At 47.0% G+C, this 15,877-nt stretch overlaps 1 protein-coding gene across 1 annotated transcript in view; it reads left to right on the top strand.

The window, feature by feature from the left end:
• GPC4 (glypican 4) overlaps nt 1–15,877 on the top strand; it is a 358,875-nt gene that overhangs the window by 101,097 nt on the left and 241,901 nt on the right. The window contains exon 2 of the mRNA XM_078688559.1: nt 5,035–5,193. Within this exon, the coding sequence (XP_078544685.1) occupies nt 5,035–5,193 (159 nt within the window). The remainder of the gene's footprint in view (nt 1–5,034; nt 5,194–15,877) is intronic.

The following is a 15,877-nucleotide window of genomic DNA, read 5'->3' as shown; positions in this document are numbered from 1 at the left end:
GTAGGCGAACCCTCGTCGAGTGAGTGGAGCGTTGGGGGTGCCACTGGGGGCCTCCACCTGGGGAGGTGGGAGAGGCTCGTTTGCGCCGCCTCTCCCTCCCAGCGCACCCCACGCCGTTTTTCTCGGCGCTATTATACATGATGGCCGGACCAGGCGATGAGAAAGGGGGGGAGAGGGGGGGGTCGGAGGCATAGGCAAGACATCCCCCCCCCCCCGGTGGCCTGCAAGGTGCCGCTTCAGGGCCGAACGGGGAGCGTCTACCAAGCCGTGGCTGGACCAGGAGATGCGAGGGGGGGGGTCGGTGGCATGTGCAAGACATCCCCCCCGTGTTATTGCAGCCATTATTGAAGAAAGAAGAGGGGACGCCCGGATCCCGTCGGCCTCGGCTCTTCTTCTGGCCCACCTTACTCGATGACCTCCGGCCGACGGCTGGCAGCAGGACCCGCCCTACACGTGCCGAAGATCTCGTCTTCCGGATGGGCGTAGCCGCGAACCTGTTGCACTTCGGGAGTTTCCAGAATGGGGGTAGGTATCTGTTGACTTGTATCTGTCTCATGTTACCGTTATTGGGGCGTGGCAGGCGGTGGGACAGACATGTTTGAAGCAGTGAGGGGTGGCGAAGCCTGGTTGCCTTGTGGCTGCCATGATGTCAAGCTTGGCTTCTCTCACCATTTTCATGTTTCTTATTACGGACTTATTTCTTAACGTTTCTTATTTCTAGCGAAATAATGTGTTTCGACGTGAGCTATTTCTAACGTTTTCTTATTTGTAGCGAAATCAAAAAACTCATCAGTGGCCTACTGATTTTGCTTTCTTATTTCTTTCTTCCCTTTTTATTCCTAGCGTGTTTCATGCTAAAGTTTCTGTTAACAGGATACGGTGATTACTTCGTTATTGTTGCATATGTCCTTTTTATTAGGGGTGACCTCTGATCGAGCCAGATGACCTACCTCTAATAAATGGTCCGGGTGGAACTAGTTTACCAATCAGTGGGGAGTAGATAGGCCCGAGAGATTACAACGGGGGACAAAGGTCCGCATTACCTACCCTTCAATACTTGCAAAGATTTAGACAGAATATTTCTTTTCTACGTTATTTGCAAACAGAGGATACCTTAAAAGAACTATTCCTTGAACAATAAATGTCTAGACAATCAATCAATCAATGGGGAGAAAAACAGGCATGACGGATTACAACGGGGACAAAAGTCTGCATTACCTATCCTTCACTATCTGCAAAAGGGGGGCAGAATATTTCTATTCTTCCCTGTTTGTAGACAGAGAATATCTCAAAGAGCAATAATCGATAAGAATCGATAACAATCAATCAATGGGGAGAAAAATAGGCATGACGGATTACAATGGGGGACAAACGTCTGCATTACCTATCCTTAACTATTTGCAAAGAGAGGGGAACGTTTCTATTCATCGCTGTTTGCAAATAGAATGTCTCAAAGAGAACCAATACTTCAAGTACAATCAATCAATCAATCAGATGGATAAAGCCATCCTACCAATCGGACGTAAAGACGTCCTACTTAACCTTACCCGGACCGGACCGTGTGGGCAATTCTTCGCCTTCCCTTTTCCAGCGCCCAATCGTTCTCTTTCTCCATGTTTTTACCGCAGCATTCCTGTGGGATTCCAGTCAGGACAGTAGGTCACTTGAGAGAGGTCCGTTCGAAATCGGTGAAGTTCATTCAATCGGCAGCTGGACGAGGGCCCTCTCAAGGCAGGTATACTCCAATCGTTTAGATGTTCACCCCATCGTCTGGACCTCTCTTACTGGACCTTATGTCGCTGATGGACCCCGCGTTGGGACGCCAATTGTGGAAAAGTCAGCCCATAGCACACCTGATGCCCAGGCTGCTGGCGCAGGACGCCTCTTAGTTCCCATCTTGAACAATTACCAAATAAAGAGACGGGCGCTGGAATCAGGGAAACAAGAATAGAGTTTTATTTCTCATGAGGAGAGCCTGTCATTTCGGACACTCGCATAGTGTCTTCAGGAGGTGCTCTAACAAGTTTCTCTGAGGCTTCGTCTTTTATACACATGTTTATGATGCACAAACATTCCTTATTACAATAAAGACACTTTGAAGTAGGAAAAAAAACATGCTTGGAATCCCAGCTTCAGGCCTATTCCCATACCAGTCGATCAGATGTCATCCTCCCCTCCTGAATGTAACAAGAGATTGTGATCTCTCAGCCGGACATTCCTACAGGACACGAGGGCAGGAGGGGATGATCAAATCAAAGGTTGGGCAGGTGATAGGATCGGACACTTCGGCTGGTGTATCACGGTTTTGTTATGCTGGGCAGGAAAAAGGGGGGGTGTACATTCACGAGGCTTGGTCGTAGGACTTGGGACCAGGTCAAAAAGGCCAAGTGCAGCTGGAGGGGGCTCGTCAGCTGAGGGGAAGGGTGTTCTTGGGAGGAAATGGGGGGGTGAGTCAAGCAGGAGTGCTACTTCTAGAGTAGGGTCACGCAGAGGGAGAGGGTCTTGTGGCCGATGCATGAGCAGTGCGCGCGGGGAGGGGTGCCGGGAACAGATGGGCAGAGAGGCCATGGTGTCTAAAATGGCTGTCGTGTACGTGTGTGCATGGGTCTATGCTGGCGGGATAACACAGTCAGTGTTTAGTGATATCCATTCTGCTTACTACAAGGGGTACAGTGAACACAAATGAACGCCGCTTATGTACATATACATTGCCATTTTCAACAGAGGGTGCGTGGATCCTGGTGCTGCCCTAGGCAGAATGGATTGCTCTTTCTTGCCCCCCTTCACCCCCTCCCCCTCTCCTCTGCAACTGATTTTGTTCATACATTCCTTGACAAAATTTAGGCATGCATGGACACAGTAATAGTTTGTTTATTAAATGAGAATTATTATGATCTTATAGCATCTAATCCTCTTGAAAGTCCGACCATAACCTATCCCCTGATGGTGTTTTCTTGCTCCTGTGGACTAAAAATTGGAAATCCAGATGACTTATTCACTGTTAACATTGTACTGTATTGTTATATCATTTGAAATGTCAATAAACAAAAGTTTTAATAATAACTCATATGAAGCTCAGCCAGAGCCTTTACCTTCTTTGTAAAGCTACCATCCATTAGATAAGTATCAACTATCTATCCTAGATGACAACAGGAGATGAATAGTGTTGGAGGTGACAAGATAACTACTCCCTCTAATGAAACAGCGATTGTTGTGCCAATTTATTGAAATTTTATACTCCCATATGTTAAAAGGTTTGGTGGACCAGTCACTATTAAGATAGTCTGTACGGCCAGCGCTTCCTGCATTCACTAGCTGCAAAACAGCCTCCTATCTCATGTAATAGGGAACATTATCCTCTTTCCATCTGGATATATTTCCTATTCGCTCCACTGTAGTCAACACAAAGTATCTTATTATCTAGTCTAAGAACCAATCCCCCTTGTCTAACATACTCTGTTTGCTTGATCACAAATATACAAAACAACAAAGTTCTCTGAATAAGCCTCCTCAGGTGTAGCCTCCCCCACACCCCAGCTCTTCATCGTCGTATGTCCTGTTGTTTATTTCTTCATGTCAGAGCTATACAGTTATTCCTATTTCTATCTTGCTCCATTCAGAACTTGTTAAAATAGCACAATCATTTGATCAGTAGCAGAATTTTGCCAAAGCTGCATCAAGTAAATCCAGTAATTCACAAGTTCCTCCTACAAGCACTGGTCTTGTGTAGGCTGAAGCCATGCACTGACTAGGTCCGGCCTTTGAGACTGCTTCAGCTGACTCACCAGACTTTTCCCCCCCAAACAATCATACATAATAAACATACACAGAGTGGCTTTAGGTCAGCTGGTTTCATCCACTTTGAGTGACTGCAGAAAGCCCGAAACTGTTGTTCATAGCCACTTAATTATTTTTGTCATTTGCAAATCTTTTTTTATTTTGTTTATTTTCATATTATTTTTATATTTAAATACTGGTTATTTTATCAGGACACCTTATAAAGTTTATTAGAAATGTATTAAGTGATATTGTAACATTGTAGCTTCTCACGATTTGAGTGTTTAGTTAGGTGGTGATTTATTTTAGCCTTCCTCATAAATAATAATAAAAAGCATGGCACACTCAGAGGTGTTATTTGAAAAAGAATCACAAAAAATGCAGCCTCCTTGGGGAATGTTTTAACTAAACATTTTTTGGCAACCATAAGGTGGCTACTTTGAGGTGACAGCATATTTCCCTTTTTCCTTTTATTTTTTTGTGGGGGTATGGCTGCAATAATGTTTTCAATTAACCATCATACTAGATAGCCAGGATCTGTACTATTGGCTTTGCCAACTCATGTTTTGTTTAAGGATTATTCCTTTATTGAAGGCCTATATGTTGTCCTCATGCTGCTTCAACACTCATGAAGTCTAGCCTGGTATCAGCAAAGCAAGTTTAAAAACACCCCTGCTTTACATCAGATGTAGCCCATGTGAACATATGAATATAGAAATTAGGTTCATACTGAGACTACAGATGGTCTGACCATTTTTCATCTACTGTCATCTGTAGTAATTTTTGGGAACTTGTAGGTGCGTCACTGGGAGACCCATTTCCAGCATCTTGTAAAAACATTTGGTAAACGTAAAGCCCATGACTAGATGCATAGAATTCTGGTAACTTGGAACCACATTTTCATTGCCAGAACCGGTGAATCTACTCATGTTAGAATACAAATAGGCAGTTGGCATATTTGGTCTGGATCTCTGTTCTTTATGTGTTGCTATTAATAATGAAGGAAGGCTAGGACGTATTAAGATAATTTAGAGAATGGATTGCAAGACAACTAGCTATATGAATGGATTGTTTAAAAAAAATATTCTGATTGATTGTAAACAAAATACACTACCAGTGGTTTAACAGAATTAGTCTTGGCATCAATAGAGGGTGAGGATCGTTGTTTGGTTTTTAAATAGATTTGTCATTACCGGAGCTCTGATGTTAAGAATTTTGTTGTTTGGCTTTTAATGGAGGAACATTTGTTTTTTTCAGGTGACCATCTGAAGGTCTGTCCTCAAGAATTTACATGCTGTTCGCAAGCCATGGAGGAGAAGTACAGTCAACAGAGCAAACATGACTTCAAAAACGCTGTAACGGAACCATGCAATCATATGCAAGCTACGTTTGCATCCAGATATAAAAAGTTTGATGGTAAGTAGTGCTTTTCTCACACAGTTCTATTTTAAACAGGGATGTTTCTTTCTGAGTGTGGTTACTTTCATGGGCCCTCCTCCCTCCTCAATATAATTCGCTGTGGTGCATGACTCATTCAATCAAAATGCTGATGGTGCAAGTGACAGTATGCAGGAATACAATATAATGCTTATAGATGCACATTTTCTTCATAGGTTAGTCAGGGTGTAGCCTATTTTTTAGATTGGGATATAGTGTTCGTTCTTTGTTCAAGAACCCCAGTACACAGTTAACTTTTTTGGTGCTCAGCAAGAGTCTGTGAATATTGACCTCTTTAAATAAAATTCACTCCTATTTGTCATACTTATTTTGACAGATCAACTGGAATAAATAACTAAATATTCCTTATGGATGGGCCAATTCTGTTTCTTTATATTAATGAAGAAAATTGACAAAAGACACAGAACAATAGCTTATGGCTTCAGATATGTTTTTGCCTTTCTGATGACTAAAACAAACATTCTTTTTATTGTTACCGTTATAGATCTAATGAAAACCTCCAGGTCATTTAATGTCCTCTGGAAATACCTTGCTTTGCACAAAATCTGATGCATGCCAACTTTTATTTGTACTTCAATCATTACAGTATCTGGTCATGCCTGGGGCCCATATAACACACAATCTTTTTACATTTAAATCCTGGAAAAAAATGATTCTCTCCATAATGCCATTTCTCACAGCCCCATATTCTGATTATATAGATTCTTCCGACAGTACACCATCTCAACCCACTTTTAAGAAACAGATTCGCTGCAGATGTAGTGCACTTACTCAAGTTATACATTTCAACATTCCTAGACAAGCATCAGGGTCAATGGTTTAGTGAGGATTTGGCTAAGGCATCTACTTGGACTGTGGGAAGAATATGTTGGATCTCCTAATGTTCTCCCACTCAAGAGTAGGTGCCTCACAGTTTTGTCTTAACACTAGAAAAACCTCATTAGAGCCTCAAAGCAGTCCTTAAGTAAGCAGAAATAGTGAATATTGGGTGGTGATGTCTCCTGCAAGCCTTTTACGTCAGGGCACAGAGGACTCGAAAGCAGTACTTGAAACTAGTTCTGAGCTGAGGATGTATCTGCAGGTCTGAGACCCCAGGAGCAGGACAAACAGAGCAGGGACACTGCAACTTAAAATTGATGGTGTGAGAGTAATAAAGCTGAATAATGGAGTCCGTATAAAATATTGCATAAACTCCACAAGAATAATATGCAATAGAAAACAAAGTTGAAATAAAGGCAAATACCCAAATAGTGGCTTGACTGTGAAGGAGTAGGGCAAGCAGTGGTGTAGCAAAGGGGGGGGAGGGGTGCGGGGTGGTCCGCCCCTGGCAGCATGACTTTTGGGGGCGGTGGCCTCCACCCTGCCGTTACATGAGTTTGCCACAGGGCGGGATTCAACACCAGCACCCCTAACCCTTACCTCGCTCTTCAGCCGCCTGCGGGACCGCAAAGGCAGGGACCACCACAGGCGGCAAATTCAGCAAGAGAGCAGGACTTTGTGCACACTGACTTGAGCTACAAATGTTTTTTGCGCATTCAAGTTCCTTTGATATGCATAGAAACATTTATTTGTGAAGGACAATTTCACATTCTTGTTCACAGAATAGTGGTACTTGCCATTTTACCCTCATAGGATACACTCCGTGGCAGGGAATATGTGCCTCTAGTTGACCACTTCTGGGATGGTCACTGATGGAGTAGGTGAGCAGCCAAAAATATTTATGTTTACAGGCATACTTATATCCTTTGGAGGTGTTTTCACAGCCTGGTAAACATATAAACATGCTTCTGTCAAAAGTCCAAAACTTTCGCGTATTTCCAGGTTGTTAGTTGACCTCATATTCACTGAAGGTGTATGGAAGAGATTTCTCCATGGCAGTTATATTTTCCTTGTGCATCAATTTATTTTTAACTTTTCAGCTGGTGAAACATTAGCATGTGGAACAATTGCGTATAGGAGTACTCAAAAAAATATATAACTTTCAGTAATCCTTGGATCCATGATAAATCCTGATACGTAATTTGGCCCAAATGTAGGAGGAACGCTGTGGAAGCACAATCCTATCTTTTTATTTTACCAACCCCCTTGTCCCTCTCTTCTCGGCCTCTTTGTTCTTGTCTTAATCTCTCCTATGTGTTTCTCATTGCTTTTTATCATAATTGTAATTCAAATTCAACATTTACCTTACTTCTCTTAGCCATTTGTGGGGTGGAGGAGCAAAGCGGAGGAGGGTTTACAGAAGAAGAGTCTCCTGTTAAGATAGAGAGGGCCCGCGTGGTGTAGATCTTTGTGAGTGTGTACATAGAAGTTTGAAGAGGGCACGCGTACCCACAGGCAGCCAATGAAGGGCTTTCAGATGGGTAGACTCTCAAGTGCGAGTCGATAGGTTGAGGACCAGCCAAGCTGCAGTGTTCAGAACAGTTTGCAGTGAATTAATAAGATTAGCCCATAATCGCAACACAAAGGGTGTTGCCATGCCAAGGCAACTAGTGATCATAGCCTGAGTGACTATTTTTCGGGTGCAAATGGGAAGCCCTTTGAAAACTTTTCAAAGCATTTTGAGGATACCAAAACTGGATGAAGGTACATAAGTAATTTGATCAGCCTTGAAGAGATTTTTATCCAGGATGATACCAACGCTCCTGGCTGTATTGAAGGGTTGATGTAACTATCTTGAGCTTCCAGCTCACAAATAAATACACTGTGGATTTCCCTAACAGGATAACCTCTGTTTGGTTTTCGTTGAGTTTGAGGCAATTAACTCTCATCCAGAGGGCTTCTTGGGACATGCAAGGACAAACAATTTCTTGCATTTCATTTACATAGTCTTTAACGAAAACATTTAACTGTGTATTATCTGCATGGGATACTGTGTTGAAGCCAAAGGGTCTAATTATCCTGGCCAACGTGCTCATTTAGGTTTTGAGAAAAGTTGGACTCCGAGAGGAGCCCTGAGGAACTCAGGAGTCTGACTAGTATCAGAGTGGCAAGTGGGGAGCACAACTGATTGAGAATTAAGTCAGAAAGGATATAAAACATTCTCAGGTGTATTGACTGATTCCGAACTTGTGTATACATTTAAATATGATAGCATGTGAGTCAGTATTGAACACTGCGGAGAGGTCTGCTGAAGTGCCTTGATCCAAAATTCTGCCAATGTTATCAGTAGCTTCTGAAAGAGTGTCTCGGTTCAAAGGGTGGTTCTAAAGGTAGACCGAAAGTAAAAAAGATGACGACTGGATTTTAAATAGGTAATATGTTGTGTATTAATTGGCTTTTCCAGAAGGAAATTACAGCAGTGTTAGCCACCTGCAGTTTGCAAGCAACAGAGGTTCAGTTGACGTTTTTTTCAACAGAGGAAGAACAATGGAATGTTCCAATACAGCTGGAAAAGCTGAAATGATGAGAGAAAAATGACAGAGGAAAGTTAGAGAAGAGCTAAGATACTATGGGCTAGAATGAAACATAGTAATGGCATGGATCATCTGGAGATCCATATTTGATGGAGTGCATTAGTGCATTACAGGGCACACAGTATTTGTATCTACAAGGATCAGTTTGATTAGATTGTTACCGTGCAAGATGGCAGAGGGGATGTCTATGAAGGGAAGAGTGTCAATCGATTGTTGAATAGAAAAAATGGAATATATAGAGATAATTTTCTCTAGAACAAATCCAGAGATAGAATTACAGAGAACCTAAAATGCAGTAATCGATTCGGAATGGGCAGTCAGTTGGATACATTCATTGATTGGTAATACGGAATATTTCATGGACTGATCTTGGTCTGGAGTGGATATGATTGACCAGGAAATTCTGGTGAGCTCGGCGAGTTTGCCTGTAGTAATAATTTCTAAGTGCAGCTTTCTGTGTAGTCCTCTCCCATTTGAGTGTCCCAAGCTTTTTCTATCCATGGCTCATATTTATGTGCTCCCTTTCACTCCTTATTAAAGACTTCTCATTACACACATTTTAGGACAGACCATCAGCTCAATTATGAAATCAGAACTGCATGATACTTGCTCCAACCTAACGATCACCCCCAGTAGATTTAATGGACCATTCTGCATTTGTATACATTGTTGCGTAATATGACATCTTTTTTAAAGCAAAAAATTAGTGTGACAAAGAAGAAATACTAAGGCTTACACATTTTTTTCTAGATTTCAGGACTGCATAGGTATCTTCTTCAGACAGATGGTCAGTTCTACTTTGTGGACGATGGGGTCTCCCACATGAAGTCATGAAGTCATGTTATGTTATGTTATGTCGCTTATCTATCTCAAATGACAGTCCCAGCGATCAGGCGTGCAAGGATTGGAGGTCGATCCTTTAGCTATTTAGCCCCGAAGGAGTGGAATGAACTACCACTCTCTCTCAGACAGGCTCCCAATCTCCTTACTTTTAGAAGAGAGCTAAAAACGTGGCTTTTTACTAAATAAAACTTGATCTTTCTCTTGTGTCTGCTTTTAGTTGTTATGTGGTTGTTTTGCTTGCTGTTTTTTCTTCACCAAAGCGCCGGGATGCTCCTTGGAGTAGCCGAGCGCTATAGGAGAAATAAATTAACATAACATAACATTATAGAGCGCACAGCTGCCCCAGCAAAGGGGCAACCCGGCGCGTATAACAGTCAGAGGGAGGGGGCCACCAAAGAACAAACAACTTAAAGTGAAGGGAAGAGGTGGGTTTTGGTTGCCTTGAGGAAGGCCAAATAATTACTTAGGCTATGGATGGACAGTGAAAGAGAGTTCCAAAGCTTGGCCGCCAGTATGCAAAAAGGACGTCCCCCGGCCCACGCTCTCCTCACCCTAGGAACCATGCCAAATAGTGGCCCATTGAGCGGAGATTACTGGGGGAATATAAGGCAAGTGCATTTTGGCCAAGAAGGTCAGGGAAGAGGACTTCAGAATCTTAAAAGCAATGCAGATGCACAGAGATTTGAATTCTATCCGTTTGGCCACTGGCAACCAATGTAGTCGGCGGAAGGCAGCAAAGGTGGAACAAGTACTCGGGAGGCCAAGAAGGGTTCTGGCCGCTGCATTCTGGACTCTCGGTAATCTAAGAATCTCTGACTTGTTAGCCCCAAGTATAGCGAGTTGGTATAATCCAATCTCGACAGGATGGCAGCCTGGATGATGACCTGCCGAGTGGCAGAATACCCATACAGGTCCCTGCCACTTTCTTGGTTTGGGCCTGGAAGCTGAGAGTGGAGTCCACCCAAACTCCCAGATTCTTTACTATCTGTTTGGGGATGGGACATGGCCCACCGTAGAAGGCCACCACTGTTCACTCCACAACTCACCATCCCGCCCAACCAACAAGATTTCAGTCTTGCTAGTGTTGAGCTGCAAACAATTAGCAGACATCTTCCCAGAGATGGCCATAAAATTGCTCCGGAACATGCTGGTATCCTGAGCTGAATAGCCAGAGAGTGCCACAACCAACTGACTATCGTTGGCGTACGATATCGGTGTCAGGCCTCGGCTCCTAGCCACCGCTGCTAAAGGTTGGACATACAAATTAAACAGCATAGGGCTCAACGCTGAGCCCTGTAGCACCCCTTGTTGAATGGTAGGGGTCCAAGAAGAAAAAGGGGGGAGCCGAAACCTGAAAGGTCCTCTCTGAGACCTCTGACCCTGCTTGCAGGCAGGTCACTCCCCACGCTACTTCACGGCTCTGCCTGCATTGTTTTTGCCTAATCTTGTATTTTCCCCAGTGCCTAACTTGCTTCTTGCCCAGACTTGTTTTTATTCCCCTGTGCCTGTACTTGCTTTCTTGCCCAGCCTTGTTTATATTCCCCTGTGCCTCTACTTGCTTTGTTACCCAGACTTGTTTTTATTCCCCTGTGCCTGTTTTCTTGCCTAAACTTGTTTTTCCTTCCTGTGCCCAGTTCTCCTGCGGCCCCGCCCACTTTTCCCGCCGCTGCGTCCCTGCCCCCCTGCAATCCCATTTGCCACCCTGTTCCCGCCTCCCAGCTGCTCCTCCCCCCACATCCCCTCATATGGAGGCTGCGCAGCACTGCTGGCGTGCCAAAGGCGTGCCTAAGGCCCACCCGTCTGCGCCCGTCCGCGTCTGGACCGCTCCCAGCACCAGGACTCCTGGACCCCGCGAACGCCACGACACCCGACACCGATACGATGCCAGAACCCTCCACGCACTCAACACCGGACGATCACACACCTGCTTCCTGGCCGCCCCGAAGCGCACCCAGGGAGCTTTCACCTGCCGGAACTGCAGCTTCACAAGCATCCGCCCCACCATGCAGCCGACCAGGAAAAAACCCAACCACCTCAGATGCATCCTTCTCAACACCCGTTCCGCCCACAAACACGCAGTTGAACTCTGGGACCTACTCGACTCAACCTCCCCAGACATCGCCTTCCTGACGGAGACCTGGCTGAACTCCGCCTCGGCACCCGACATAGCTACAGCCGTACCGGAAGGCTACAAGATCACCCGCAGGGACCGCACCAACAGAGCAGGAGGAGGAATCGCCATTGTACACAGGAACACTCTGAGTCTCGACCAACACCGACGACACGCTCAGCACTGCCAAACACCTGCACTTTCAGATCCACACTGACCCCAACACCACCCTCAGAGGAACACTCATTAACAGACCCCCTGGACCCCAACCACAGTTCAGCGACTCCATCGCCGACTTCATCAGCACACACGCCCTCGTCTCCACGGACTACATCCTCCTCAGGGACCTGAACTTCCACCTCCAGAACAACAACGACACTTACTCCACCACCCTGATCGACAACCTAGCCAACCTCGGACTCAGATAACTCGTCACAACACCCACCCAATCTGCTGGTCACACGCTTGACCCCATCTTCTTCGCAAGCCCCACCTCTCCTTCAACCACACCACCAAACTCCACTGGACCGACCATCGTTGGATCCACTTCACCTTCAAGAAACCCACAACGCACCACCACACCCAACAGATGCCTCGCCGCTGCTGAAGCAAAGTCACCGAAGATCAGCTAACCACCAGCCTCGCTCAGAGCCCACCCGCCGACCCTACCAACCCTGACACCGCCGTCCAAAACCTCAGACAGTGGATCACCGACTACGCCAACCCCCTCGCCCCGATGAAGAAACCCTCCAACAGTCACACCAACAAGAAAGCCAGCTGGTTCACTGAAGACCTCCGGGTCTCGAAGCAAACCTGCCAAAAGCTGGAGAAGATCTGGCTCCGTGAACGAACACCGGACAGCCACGCAGCCCACAAGAACGCCACCCGCAGACACCATCACCTCATCAGATCCACCAAAAGGGCCTCCTTCAAAAACCGCCTAGACAACTACGCGCACAACAGCAAAGAGCTTTTCAACATCGTGAAGGAACTCTCCAACCCCAGCTCCAACACCAATGACGTCCCACCCTCGCAAGACCTGTGCGACTCGCTGGCCACCTTCTTCCACCGCAAGATCGCAGACATCCACGACAGCTTCAATGCCATGACCGCCCGACAACCACTGAGACCTCCGCCCCATGACCACCATCCGCACCAACTGCCTGCCCTCCTGGACCAACATCAATGACGATGACACCATCAAGATCATGAATAACATCGACTCTGGATCTCCGTCGGACCCATGCCCACACCACATTTTCAACAAAGCCAGCACATCCATCGCACCCCATCTCCAAAAAGTCATCAACACCTCCTTCGAGACAGCAACCTTCCCAGAGAGCTGGAAGCACGCAGAGATCAGCGCCTTACTCAAGAAGTCCAAGGCAGACCTCAAGGACCTCAAGAACTTCCGGCCCATCGCCCTGCTTCCGTTCCCGGCAAAGGTCATCGAGGAGACCGTCAACAAACACTGACAGACTACCTCGAGGAGAACAACATCCTGGACCATTCCCCGGTCCGGGTTCCGCAGCAACCACAGCACCGAGACAGCCCTCATCGCCGCCACCGATGACATCAAATCCCTGCTGGACAACGGAGAAACGGCGGCCCTCATCCTCCTGGACCTGTCAGCCGCCTTCACCACGGTCTGCCACCACACACTACGAACACCCCTCCAGAACGCCAGGATCCAAGAGAAGACTCTGGACTGGACCACCTCCTTCTTCTCTGGCAGAACACAGAGCGTCCGCCTTCCATCATTCTGCTCCGAAGCCACCGAGATCATCTGCGGCGTGCCCCAGGGCTTATCCCAACTCTGTTTCCCATCTACATGGCACCACTCGCCCACGTTGCTCGTCATCACGACCTCAATATCATCTTCTACGCCGATGACACCCAGCTAATCCTCTCCCTCACCAAGGACCCCACACCGCTAAAACCAACCTTCACGAAGGAATGAAGGCTGTCGCTAAATGGATGAGGAACAGCCGACTGAAGCTGAACTCAGACAAGACGAAGGTCCTCCTCCTTCGGCCTGGGACGACTCCTGGTGGCCGACCGCACTGGGAACTGCTCCAACACCCATCGACCACGCACGCAACCTAGGGGTCATCCTCGACTTCACCCTCTCCATGATTAAACAGGTCAATGCTGTCTCCTCCTCCTGCTTCAACACCCTCCGCATGCTCCGCAGGATCTACAAGTGGATCCCCTCTGAAACGAGAAGAACGGTCACCCAGGCCTTCATCAGCAGCAGGTTGCACTACGGAAACTCCCTCTACGCAGGAGCCTAGGCCAAACTCCTGAGATGGCTCCAACGCATCCAGAACTCCTCTTCACGCCTGATCCTCGACATCCCTCGCCGCAGCCACATCACACCCCACCTGAGAGACCTGCACTGGCTCCCGGTCAACAAGAGGATGACCTTCAAGCTCCTCACCCACGCACACAAGGCACTCCACAACACCGGACCAACGTACCTCAACAGATGACTCACCTTCTACACCCCCACCCGCCAGCTGTGCTCCGCCGACCTCGCCCTCACCACATTCTCCTGCTTCAGAAGAGCGACCTCCAGTGGCAGATCATTCTAACACCTTGCCGCCAAGACCTGGAGCACCCTCCCCATCCACCTATGGCAGACCCAAGACCTGCTGACCTTAAGAAAACTCCTCAAGACCTGGCTTTTCGAGCAGTAGCAGCATTCCCCACACCAGTGCCTTCAGACCCTCATGGGTGAGTAGTGCGCTTTACAAATGATTTGATTGATTGATTGATTGATTGAGAGAGAGAGAGGAAAGAGACAAACCAGTCGAGGGCCGACACCAAGATCCCCGCCTCCTCCAGCCGTTGCAGCAGAATCTGGTGGGAGACTGTGTCGAACACGGCACTGAGGTCTAATAGAATCAGTGCCGACGTGCGTCCCTCATCCAATGCAGCCCTCAGATGTTCAGTCACTACCAGGAGGGCTGATATTGTGCTGTGGCCAGGGCGAAAGCCGTTCTGGGAGATGTCCAAGATGTTGTTGTCTTCTAAGTAGCCTGTCAGAATGGAGTTGACATCATTACTGTTCTTACAGCTTTGAAATCGGGAACCCCCTCCGACCCCTGCCCTGCCAGAGTTCTTGGGGGACTAGCGGAAACAGTGGGAAACGAGGTCACTCAGATCATTAACCTTTCTTTTCTCACTGCCACCGTCCCGGCTTGTTGGAAGCAAGCAAAATTGCTTCCACTTTTTAAAAAAACCGGGTTGGATTCTGCCGCTCCCTCCAACTACCGGCCTATATCTTTATTGCCTGCCCTTGCGAAAGTTTGCGAGAAGATCGTTTTTAAACAGCGGGACAACTTTGTCGAAACTTCTCAGGCACTACACCCAGCACAGTCTGGATTCAGGGCTGCCTACAGCACTGAAACTGCCCTAGTTGAAATATCTGAGGCTATCCGGGAGTGTCTGGACGGAGGTGGCAGAGCGGCTCTGATTTTATTAGACCTCTCTGCCGCCTTCAACACGGTTCCCCACTCCCTTCTTCTCACCAGATTAGCCACTATTGGCATTACCGGCCCTGCTCTTGACTGGCTGACGTCTTTTTTAGATAAAAGAACTCAACAAGTTTGGATGCCTCCCTTCGCCTCCTCCCCTAAGAAACTTGATACTGGGGTCCCACAGGGCTCCACTTTGAGCCCCCTGCTTTTTAACGTGTACCTTACCCCTTTAATTTACCTAGCAGAACAGCTTGGGGCAAAAATTATGGCCTACGCCGACGATACCCAACTTTTGTTTACCTGGCCTAAGGACAATTTGGATACGTCAGCGGCCCAATTTTGCCTATCTTCAGTTTTACGTTGGCTAGCACTTGCCCAGTTAAAATGTAACGAGGGCAAGTCTGAGATTCTGCTCTATGGTTCCTTCCCCGACAATTTTGCCGACCTTCTCTGGTCCACTGATCTGCCCTGTCCAAATTCTATTGGCGGCCCTGCTAGGAGTGTGGTTCGGAAAGGACCTCAAATTTGAGGACCATATAAAAAAACTCACAGGGGTCTGCTTTTCTACCCTGAAAACCCTACGCAAGTTCTTTCCCCATCTCCCTCAAGAGGCCAAAGAGACTGTTACACGCGCTCTAATTCTCTCCCGGTTAGATTACGCGAACGGGCTGTTCTGCGGGCTACCGGCCTATCTTATCCATCGTCTTTAGGTCATACAAAATGCCGCCGTAAGACTCCTGTTCAATATACCCAAGAGTTCCAGTGTGCGCCTTCTACTTCGCAGCCTTCATTGG

Source organism: Lissotriton helveticus, chromosome 4_1 (assembly GCF_964261635.1).
Source record: "Lissotriton helveticus chromosome 4_1, aLisHel1.1, whole genome shotgun sequence".
NCBI classification, from domain to species: domain Eukaryota; kingdom Metazoa; phylum Chordata; class Amphibia; order Caudata; family Salamandridae; genus Lissotriton; species Lissotriton helveticus.
This window is presented reverse-complemented; position numbering and strand designations above follow the sequence as displayed.